The 12,058-nt window shown below is 39.3% G+C and overlaps 1 protein-coding gene across 8 annotated transcripts in view; it reads right to left on the bottom strand.

The window, feature by feature from the left end:
• Positions 1-12,058, bottom strand: part of CFAP70 (cilia and flagella associated protein 70) — a 124,531-nt gene that overhangs the window by 15,479 nt on the left and 96,994 nt on the right. For all 8 annotated transcript variants that reach the window (XM_047702889.1, XM_047702888.1, XM_047702894.1 and 5 more), the window contains one exon: positions 11,155-11,256. In XM_047702889.1, coding sequence (XP_047558845.1) covers positions 11,155-11,256 — 102 coding nt within the window. The remainder of the gene's footprint in view (positions 1-11,154; positions 11,257-12,058) is intronic.

Here is a 12,058-nt window from a genome sequence, read left to right on the forward strand (position 1 = left end):
AATATATATATTTTTTCCTCTTTTTATATTTTTTCTTTATCGGCTTTCTTTTCTTTAATAGTTTTTTTTTTCTCTTTCTTTCTGAACCCCTTTTTATCCCCTTTCTCCCCCCTCACAATTCAGGATCTCTTCTGATTTGGCTAAAGCATATTTTCCTGGGGTTGTTGCCACCCTTTTAGTATTTTACTTGCTCCTTCATAAACTCTTATCTGGACAAAATGACAAGGCGGAAAAATTCACAACAAAAAAAAGAACAAGAGGCAATACCAAAGGCTAGGGACCTACTCAATACAGACATTGGTAATATGTCAGATATAGAGTTCAGAATGACGATTCTCAAGGTTCTAGCCGGGCTTGAAAAAGGCATGGAAGATATTAAAGCAACCCTCTCGGGAGATATAAAAGCCCTTTCTGGAGAAATAAAAGAACTAAAATCTAACCAAGTTGAAATAAAAAAAGCTATTAGTGAGGTGCAATCAAAAATGGAGGCTCTCACTGCTAGGATAAATGAGGCAGAAGAAAGAATTAGCGATATAGAAGACCAAATGACAGAGAATAAAGAAGCTGAGCAAAAGAGGGACAAACAGCTACTGGACCACGAGGGGAGAATTCGAGAGATAAGTGACACCATAAGACGAAACAACATTAGAATAATTGGGATTCCAGAAGAAGAGGAAACAGAGAGGGGAGCAGAAGGTATATTGGAGAGAATTATTGGAGAGAATTTCCCCAATATGGCAAAGGGAACAAGCATCAAAATCCAGGAGGTTCAGAGAACCCCCCTCAAAATCAATAAGAATAGGTCTACACCCCGTCACCTAATAGTAAAATTGACAAGTCTTAGTGACAAAGAAAAGATCCTGAAAGCAGCCCGGGAAAAGAAGTCTGTAACGTACAATGGTAAAAATATTAGATTGGCAGCAGACTTATCCACAGAGACCTGGCAGGCCAGAAAGAGCTGGCATGATATATTCAGAGTACTAAATGAGAAAAACATGCAGCCAAGAATACTATATCCAGCTAAGCTATCATTGAAAATAGACGGAGAGATTAAAAGCTTCCAGGACAAACAAAAACTGAAAGAATTTGCAAATACCAAACCAGCTCTACAGGAAATATTGAAAGGGGTCCTCTAAGCAAAGAGAGACCCTCAAAGTAGTAGATCAGAAAGAAACAGAGACAATATACAATAACAGTCACCTTACAGGAAATACAATGGCACTAAATTCATATCTCTCAATACTTACCCTGAATGTTAATGGGCTAAATGCCCCAATCAAAAGACACAGGGTATCAGAATGGATAAAAAAACAAAAACCATCTATATGTTGCCTACAAGAAACTCATCTTACACCCGAAGACACCACCAGGTTTAAAGTGAGGGGGTGGAAAAGAATTTACCATGCTAATGGACATCAGAAGAAAGCAGGAGTGGCAATCCTTATATCAGATCAATTAGATTTTAAGCCAAAGATTATAATAAGAGATGAGGAAGGACACTATATCATACTCAAAGGAACTGTCCAACAAGAAGATCTAACAATTTTAAATATCTATGCCCCTAACGTGGGAGCAGCCAACTATATAAACCAATTAATAACAAAATCAAAGAAACACATCGACAAGAATACAATAATAGTAGGGGATTTTAACACTCCCCTCACTGAAATGGACAGATCATCCAAGCAAAAGATCAACAAGGAAATCAAGGCCTTAAATGACACACTGGACCAGATGGACATCACAGATATATTCAGAACATTTCATCCCAAAGCAACAGAATACACATTCTTCTCTAGTGCACATGGAACGTTCTCCAGAATAGATCACATTCTTGGTCCTAAATCAAGTCTCAACCGGTATCAAAAGATTGGGATCATTCCCTGCATATTTTCAGACCACAATGCTCTAAAGCTAGAACTCAATAACAAGAGGAAATTTGGAAAGAACCCAAATACATGGAGACTAAACAGCATCCTTCTAAAGAATGAATGGGTCAACCAGGAAATCAAAGAAGAATTGAAAAAATTTATGGAAACAAATGATAATGAAAACACAACAGTTCAGAATCTGTGGGACACAACAAAGGCAGTCCTGAGAGGAAAATATATAGCGGTACAAGCCTTTCTCAAGAAACAAGAAAGGTCTCAGGTACACAACCTAACCCTACACCTAAAGGAGCTGGAGAAAGAACAAGAAAGAAACCCTAAACCCAGCAGGAGAAGAGAAATCATAAAGATCAGAGCAGAAATCAATGAAATAGAAACCCAAAAAACAATAGAACAAATCAACGAAACTAGGAGCTGGTTCTTTGAAAGAATTAATAAGATTGATAAACCCCTGGCCAGACTTATCAAAAAGAAAAGAGAGAGGACCCAAATAAATAAAATCATGAATGAAAGAGGAGAGATCACAACGAACACCAAAGAAATACAGACAATTATAAGGACATACTATGAGCAACTCTACGCCAACAAATTTGACAATCTGGAAGAAATGGATGCATTCCTAGAGACATATAAACTACCACAACTGAACCAGGAAGAAATAGAAAGCCTGAACAGACCCATAACCAGTAAGGAGATTGAAACAGTCATCAAAAATCTCCAAACAAACAAAAGCCCAGGGCCAGACGGCTTCCCGGGGGAATTCTACCAAACATTTAAAGAAGAACTAATTCCTATTCTCCTGAAACTGTTCCAAAAAATAGCAATAGAAGGAAAACTTCCAAACTCATTTTATGAGGCCAGCATCACCTTGATCCCAAAACCAGACAAGGATCCCAACAAAAAAGAGAACTACAGACCAATATCCTTGATGAACACAGATGCAAAAATTCTCGCCAAAATACTAGCCAATAGGATTCAACAGTACGTTAAAAGGATTATTCACCACGACCAAGTGGGATTTATTCCAGGGCTGCAGGGCTGGTTCAACATCCGCAAATCAATCAATGTGATACAACACATTAATAAAAGAAAGAACAAGAACCATATGATACTCTCCATAGATGCTGAAAAAGCATTTGACAAAGTACAGCATCCCTTCCTGATCAAAACTCTTCAAAGTGTAGGGATAGACGGCACATACCTCAATATTATCAAAGCCATCTATGAAAAACCCACCGCAAATATCATTCTCAATGGAGAAAAACTGAAAGCTTTTCCGCTAAGGTCAGGAACATGGCAGGGATGTCCGTTATCACCACTGCTATTCAACATAGTACTAGAAGTCCTAGCCTCAGCAATCAGACAACAAAAGGAAATTAAAGGCATCCAAATCGGCAAAGAAGAAGTCAAACTATCACTCTTTGCAGATGATATGATACTCTATGTGGAAAACCCAAAAGACTCCACTCCAAAACTGCTAGAACTTGTACAGGAATTCAGTAAAGTGTCAGGATATAAAATCAATGCACAGAAATCAGTTGCATTTCTCTACACCAACAACAAGACAGAAGAAAGAGAAATTAAGGAGTCCATCCCATTTACAATTGCACCCAAAACTATAAGATACCTAGGAATAAACCTAACCAAAGAGACTAAGAATCTATACTCAGAAAACTATAAAGTACTCATGAAAGAAATTGAGGAAGACACAAAGAAATGGAAAAATGTTCCATGCTCCTGGATTGGAAGAATAAATATTGTGAAAATGTCTATGCTACCTAAAGCAATCTACACATTTAATGCAATTCCTATCAAAGTACCATCCATTTTTTTCAAAGAAACGGAACAAATAATCCTAAAATTTATATGGAACCAGAAAAGACCTCGAATAGCCAAAGGAATATTGAAAAAGAAAGCCAAAGTTGGTGGCATCACAATTCCGGACTTCAAGCTCTATTACAAAGCTGTCATCATCAAGACAGCATGGTACTGGCACAAAAACAGACACATAGATCAATGGAACAGAATAGAGAGCCCAGAAATGGACCCTCAACTCTATGGTCAACTCATCTTCGACAAAGCAGGAAAGAATGTCCAATGGAACAAAGACAGCCTCTTCAATAAATGGTGTTGGGAAAATTGGACAGCCACATGCAGAAAAATGAAATTGGATCATTTCCTTACACACACACGAAAATAGACTCAAAATGGATGAAGGATCTCAATGTGAGAAAGGAATCCATCAAAATCCTCGAGGAGAACACAGGCAGCAACCTCTTCAACGTCAGCCGCAGCAACATCTTCCTAGGAACATCACCAAAGGCAAGGGAAGCAAGGGCAAAAATGAACTTTTGGGATTTTATCAAGATCAAAAGCTTTTGCACAGCAAAGGAAACAGTGAACAAAACCAAAAGACAACTGACAGAATGGGAGAAGATATTTGCAAATGACATATCAGATAAAGGGCTAGTGTCCAAAATCTATAAAGAACTTAGCAAACTCAACACCCAAAGAACAAATAATCCAATCAAGAAATGGGCAGAGGACATGAACAGACATTTCTGCAAAGAAGACATCCAGATGGCCAACAGACACATGAAAAAGTGCTCCATATCACTCGGCATCAGGGAAATACAAATCAAAACCACCATGAGATATCACCTCACACCAGTCAGAATGGCTAAAATTAACAAGTCAAGAAATGACAGATGCTGGCGAGGATGCGGAGAAAGGGGAACCCTCCTACACTGTTGGTGGGAATGCAAGCTGGTGCAACCACTCTGGAAAACAGCATGGAGGTTCCTCAAAATGTTGAAAATAGAACTACCCTATGACCCTGCAATTGCACTGCTGGGTATTTACCCTAAAGATACAAACATAGTGATCCGAAGGGGCACATGCACCCGAATGTTTATAGCAGCAATGTCTACAATAGCCAAACTATGGAAAGAACCTAGATGTCCATCTACAGACGAATGGATAAAGAAAATGTGGTATATATACACAATGGAATACTATGCAGCCATCAAAAGAAATGAAATCTTGCCATTTGCGACGACGTGGATGGAACTAGAGGGTATCATGCTTAGCGAAATAAGTCAATCGGAGAAAGACAACTATCATATGATCTCCCTGATATGAGGGAGAGGAGATGCAACATGGGGGGTCGAGGGGGTAGGAGAAGAGTAAATGAAACAAGATGGGATTGGGAGGGAGACAAACCATAAGTGACTCTTAATCTCACAAAACAAACTGAGGGTTGATGGGGGGAGGGGGTTGGGAGAGGGGGTGGGGTTATGGATATCGGGGAGGGTATGTGCTATGGTGAGTGTTGTGAAGTGTGTAAACCTGGCGATTCGCAGACCTGTACCCCTGGGGATAAAAATATATGTTTATAAAGCTGTAAAAAAAAAAAAAAAAAAGAAAGAAAGGATGAATCCCCAAGTTTTGTAGCAACATGGACGGGACTGGAAGAGATTATGCTGAGTGAAATAAGTCAAGCAGAGAGAGTCAATTATCATATGGTTTCACTTATTTGTGGAGCATAACAAATAGCATGGAGGACAAGGGGAGATGGAGAGGAGAAGGGAGTTGAGGGAAATTGGAAGGGGAGGTGAACCATGAGAGACTATGGACTCTGAAAAACGATCTGAGAATTTTGAAGGGGTGGGGGGTGGGAGGTTGGGGGCACCAGGTGGTGGGTATTGTAGAGGGCACGGATTGCATGGAGCACTGGGTGTGGTGCAAAAATAATGAATACTGTTATGCTGAAAAAAAATAAAAAAATTAAAAAAAAAAAACAAAAATATCAAAATAATAAAAAATAAAAAATAAACTATGTCACTTTAAAAAATTAAAAAAGAAATGTTTCTAACTTTCCACCATTTCATATCATAGTATAGATTTTATTTTTTTTATTTTTTAAAGGTTTTATTTATTTATTTATTAGACAGAGATCACAAGTAGGCAGAGAGGCAGGCAGAGAGGAGGAAGCAGGCTCCCCGCTGAGCAGAGAGCCCAATGCAGGGCTCCATCCCAGGAACCTGGGATCATGACCTGAGCCGAAGGCAGAAGCTTTAACCCCCTGAGGCACCCAGGCGCCCCTCATAGTATAGATTTTAAAAGACGCATTTTTAGGTTTTAAAAAAAGCTAGTTTGCTTTTTTAAGAATCATGAATGGGTTTAATTTTAGCCAATTTTCTGCAGTTCAGTTTCCATTTTACTGCTAAAGTTCATTATTTATGCCTTCTTTCTTTTTTAAAATCCTTAATCAGTCACACAGAGCTTTGTCTAATTACCAGTTTAAAAAAAGCAGTTTATGATATTGTTAATTCTATTATGTCCTTGTTTTAAATTTCATTTACTTCTACTCTCTTTTTCTTTCCTTGTATTTTTATTGAGATATAATTGACGTATAACATTATATTAGTTTCAAGTATTCACTCCTTATTTTCTTGATTATCCCTTCTTTGGTCTTCACTAATTTCTTGATTTAAATGCTTAATTTGTTGATTTTTCAACCTTCTAATATATGTATTTAAGGCTATATATTATCCTCTCCATATTGCTTTAATTATATCCCATAATTCCAAAGTTTACTGATTTTGTTTTGTTTTTTTTTTTAATTCCCATTTTAATTATCTATTGAAATGTAAAAGTTACCCTAAAACTTAATGGCTTAAAACACAATGTATTATTTCTCACAATTCTTTGGGCAATCTGAGCCTTTCTTCTGCTGGCTTTTCCTGAAATCATTCATGCAGATCTAGTCTTCTGAAAACTTGGCTGGAGGCTCGAAGGTCCTAGGTGGCCTCACTCAAATAGAGGTTAGTTATTGGTTGGGATGGTTCAGTTCTACTTCAGGCGGACTTTGAGCCTCCTATAGGCTAACTGGGCTTCTTCACAGCTGATGATCCCAGGACTTTTCCTATAGGCTAACTGGGCTTCTTCACAGCTGATGATCCCAGGACTTTAAGGGAACAAGAACAGTAGCTGCAGGGATTCTACAGACCTAGACTCTGAGAATTCATCCAATATTACTTGTGTCATATTCCACTGGTCAAAGAAAGTGCAGCTTGGATTCCAAAGGGTGGAGAAATGAAGAGAATCCACCTCTTGATGGGAGGAGTGGCAACATCACATTGTAAAGGGTGTGGACATGAAAGCATAATTAAATGGGGGCCATTACTATAAAAATTCACCAGAATGTGTGTTGATGATTTCTCAATAAAACTGGGGGAAAAAATCGGGGCACCTGGGTGGCTCAGTGGGAAGCATCTGACTGGCTCATGTAATGATCCCAGAGCCCTGGGATGAAGTCCTGCATCTGGCTCTGCGTGTCTGGCTCTGCACTCAGCAGGAAGTCATCTTGTCCCTTTCTAACCACTCCCCATCTCTCACCTTGTGTGTATGCTCTCTCTCTTTCTCTCTCAAATAAATAAAATCTTTTTAAAAAAATGGTGGTGGGGGGTATCTACTGGGAGGCCTGTATTAGTTTTATACTGCAGTGTAACTAATTACAACAAACCTAGTGGCTTAAAACAATACATCTTTAACATCTCAGTTTCCATAGGTCAGGGTCTGGTATGATTCACAAGGCCAAAATCAAGGTGTCTGCAGAGCTGGGTACTTACCTGAAATCTATTTCCAAGCACATACAGACTACTGGCAGAATTCAATCTTGTACTTGTGGGATGGAGGTCCCCATTTCCTTGCTGGTTGTGAGTAGGGAGTACTTTTAGCTTCTAGAGGCCACCCACATTCCTTGGTATGTGGCCCCTCTCCATCTTCAAGCCAGCAGTTGTGTGTTGAATCTTTCTTGTGCTTTGCATTTCTCTGACTTCCCCATTTGCCCCCAGCCAGAAAAAAACTCTGCTTTTTAAGAGTCACCTGATTGGTACAGGCCCACTCAGATAATCTCTGTATTTTAAGGGCAACTGACCTGCAACTTTCATTACATCTGCAAAATCCCTTGACAGCAATACCCATAGATGTATTTGATGGAATAATATTGGTGGAGGGGGGAGGGTCATCTTTAGAATTCTACCTACCAAAAGAAATTGTCATATGGTTTTCTCTTTGACTTATGAATTAATTACAAGTATGAATTCAAGTTTATAAATGTATGTATGTCATCTGGCCTATCTTTTTTTTAAAAAGATTTTATTTATTTATTTGAGAAAGAGAGTGTGTGAGCACAAGCAGAGAGCAAGGGGCAGAGGGAGAGGGAGAAACGGACTCGCCGCTGAGCAGGGAGCCCAATGTGGGGCTCAATCTCAAGAATCATGTCCTGAGCTGAAGGCAGATGCTTAACCGAATGAGCCACCCAGGGCCCCAATCTGGCCTATCATATAATTGTTTACTTATAATTTCACTGTAGTGTTATCTATATGTATTTGTTGAATCTCTCTTTGTAGTCTAGTATATGGTCAAGTTTTATGAACAATTCATTCGTACTTGCAAAGAATACACATTCTCTAATTGTTAAGTGTAGCATTCTATATTGGTGTTTGAGTTCAATCTTATTGTTTTTATTCAAATCTTACATAGCCTTAATTTTTTTCCTATTTAATCTAGCAGTTTCTATGGGAAGTATACTAAAATCATCCATTTGACCCTTTGAGTTAAAAGATGAAGAAATCGGGGCACCTGGGTGGCTCAGTGGGTTAAGCCTCTGCCTTCTGCTCAGGTCATGATCTCAGGGTCCTGGGATTGAGCCCCACATGGGGCTCTCTGCTCAGCAGGGAGCCTGCTTCCCCCTCTCTCTCTGCCTGCCTCTGTGCCTACTTGTGATCTCTCTCTGTGTGTTAAATAAATAAATAAAATCTTCAAAATAAAATAAAATAAAAGAAGAAATCGAGGTCCAGCAAGTTTAAGTGACTTGCCTAGAATCCGATAGCTAGTTGTGGCAGAGTTGGGGTAAAAACTCAGGTATCTTTCAAGATATTTATTTCAAAGATAAAATGCGGTCATTTTTATTTTGTTCATTTCTCTTATAGTCATAATACTTCCTGTCAGTTGATGTTATATTGGCCATTGGAAAACTGAAAGCCACTCTTATTATTCCCCATTTGATCTTAAGCTGATTTACAAGTTATTTAGTCAAGCACTCTCCCAAGTATGGGAGAGTTATTTTCTATAGATAAAGGAGTTATCATAAACTCCCACAATACACCCTACCTAATCTCCCATAAAAGTCAAGGATAAGCACCCTCAGCCAACAGTTTAACAGGAAGGAATGTTTTAGGAAGGCTAGTAGACCATCTCCTTTGATGGTCTTTGACCTTGCTTATATTCTGATACAAGAATATTCCCATTTAAAAAGTGTATTTATTGGGGCGCCTGGATGGCTCAGTGGGTTAAAGCCTCGGCCTTCAGCTCAGGGTCCTGGGATCGAGCCCCATGTTGGGCTCTGCTCAGCAGGGAGCCTGCTTCCTCCTCTCTCTCTGCCTACTTGGGATCTCTGTCTGTCAAATAAATAAATAAAATCTTTTAAAAAAATAAATAAAAAGTGTATTTATTTTTTGAAATGAAAACTAATGATAAAGGAATTCAGGAATGAGGTTCGTAAATATAACTAAATATAATTTAAATATAAATAACATGTATTTCCTGATTAGTATCAGGTAAATATCTAAATTATCGCTCCCAAATTCTGGCCTCTGAGGGAAAAAAAAAAAACCACACAATAATAAAGAAGATGCTTTGTACATTAAGAGAAGGGAAAAATGAAGTGGGAGAAATAGGAGTGGGAAACAAACCATGACAGACTATGGACTCTGGTAAACAAATGGAGGGTTTTAGAAGGGAGGGGGTGGGAGGATGGGAGAGCCTGGTGTTGGGTATTAAGGAGGACATGGATTGCATGGAGCACTGGGTGTTATATGGAAACAATGAACCATGGAACACTACATCAAAAACTAATGATGTATTGTATGATGACTAACATAGCACAATAAAAAAATTTAAAAAAAGAAGATGCTTTGTGGCTATCAGGCCCATTTTTAAAACAATGGGCTCTCTGGGAAAAACCACTCTAGTCTACAGGAGATTTTTGAATAATCCATTTCTGTTTTGTGGTAAACTATTTATGTTTGCACCTTTATTTATTTTTTTAAAGATTTATTTATTTATTTTAGAAAGAGATGGAGTGAGTGAGGGAGGCAGAGAAACAAAGGGAGAGGGAGAGAGAATCTCAAGCAGACTCCCCACTGAGTGAGGAGCCCTACATGGGGCTAGATCTTATGACCTTGAGATCATGACCTTTAGATCATGACCTGAGCCAAAACCAAGAGTCAGACACAAACAAGTGAGCCACCCAGGTGCCCCTAGTCCACCTTTGTTTTTATCAGTGGATTCTTACATAGCTTTTCTAAGCTATACATAACTAATAAAGGGGGAAATCAGAGTATATGTATGAATTTTTTGTAGATCCAGAGCATAATTTGAATGACTATACAAGGAATGCATACCAGTGTCCCAGGCTTGACAGCTCAGGCAGGTCAAGAGACCCGTCCAACAAGCAGCTCATTTCCTCCTAGCATGATCTGCCATCCCACTGCACCATCAATCACTGCTCTTACATGGCTCCCCATTTTTCTTCCCTAACCCAAGTCCTAGACCAGACTCTGATTACCACATCCTTCATCTTGAGGAAGGGGATGTGCAGGACTGGGCTTAGTTAGTGTACCCTGCCTGGGGCCTGCAGAGCTGCTAGAAAGTACCACAGGGAAGCCACCTAACCCAGAACCCTGGCTGGAGATCAGCCCTGGCCCACCCCACTCCTGCTCACCTGTGACCAACAAGTCCGAATGGCTTGCTTTCATTTTTAGATTCTCCCTTCCAGACAAATACATGTAAGTGTAGAATTTTTTTTTTAAGATTTTATTTATTTATTTGAGAGAGAGAGAGAGAGAGAGCACAAGCAGGGGGAGGGGCAGAGAGAGAGGGAGAAGCCGACTTCCCATTGAGCAGGAAGCCCTATGCAGGGCTCAACCCCAGGATCCTGAGATCATGACCTGAGCCGAAGGCAGAGGCTTTAATCCACTGAGCCACCCAGGCACCCCAAGTGTAGGATTTTTAAGCACATTCCAAGTAGCAGCTTCTCAGACTGGACCTCTCCTTCCTCATCAGTATAATGACCAAATCTGAAGCTCATTAAACCACAACTACCATGCATTAATGGCCATCTACCTATCTCTTGCCTTGCTCACTTTCTTACATCTTTGCCCTAAAAGGGCACTGTGTAGGGTTAACAAACACTCACTTTCAGACTGACCAGAGCCAGATATGCCCATACTTCAGCATTGTAGTTGTTCAATGCATTGGCTTCAGAGAGAGCATCCTCAGCCTCTGTGAGCTCCTCCAGCTTGATAGAAAAAGAAAAGTGTGTTAAGTCAGAGCAGTTTTCCCTTAAGCCAGCTGGAGTCAGTTTAGTTGAAAACATTATGTCCAAATAACATTGGTAATGTGACCTATACAAACAGTTTTCTCCTTTTAAATTTTTCAGCTCAGAACTCTTCAAACAAAATTGTATTTTGTAGCCCAATATATGAACCTGTTAAAAGAAGAACTGTTTGGATTAAACAGGCAAGTGAGAAATCTGGAGTCCTGCCTGTTAGGCTCTCAACTTACACCCCTCTCTTCCTCCTTCCCTCTACAGCAATTCTATCAGGGCATCCATGAACCATGGAGCTTCAGGTGCCAGGATTGGAAAACCAGAAGTATTCACTACTGTGCGTGCATCATTCCATGACTTCCCCACACACAGTAGGATGTCAGATACATGTTGTTTTTTACTTTACATTGTGCATCCCTTTCTTCAGGTTAAAGTCCTATTAACCTGTCAAAATACTAATATTAGTTATTAATATGATCTTGAGCAATCAATATAATATTCAGGCTCTAAAATGCTCCCTGAGCTCTGGACATATGGATATCATTGCTCCTTCCTAAAAGTGAGTTTGCTTTATAAAATCTTCCAAAAGATCACCTAAGGAAGAAATAAGGCACTCCTTTCACCAATATAGTACCTCTTCATTTTTTCTGTTTTGAAAAGGAAATTATGAGTTTCTAGGCCTTTCAGCAATGCCCATACTTTGGTCCACACTTTAAATGTTTTTAAGATATTGATTCAATATTCAATTAGTGTATTGATTCATTATTCAACC

Source organism: Lutra lutra, chromosome 14, assembly GCF_902655055.1.
Source record: "Lutra lutra chromosome 14, mLutLut1.2, whole genome shotgun sequence".
Taxonomy (NCBI): Eukaryota; Metazoa; Chordata; class Mammalia; order Carnivora; family Mustelidae; genus Lutra; species Lutra lutra.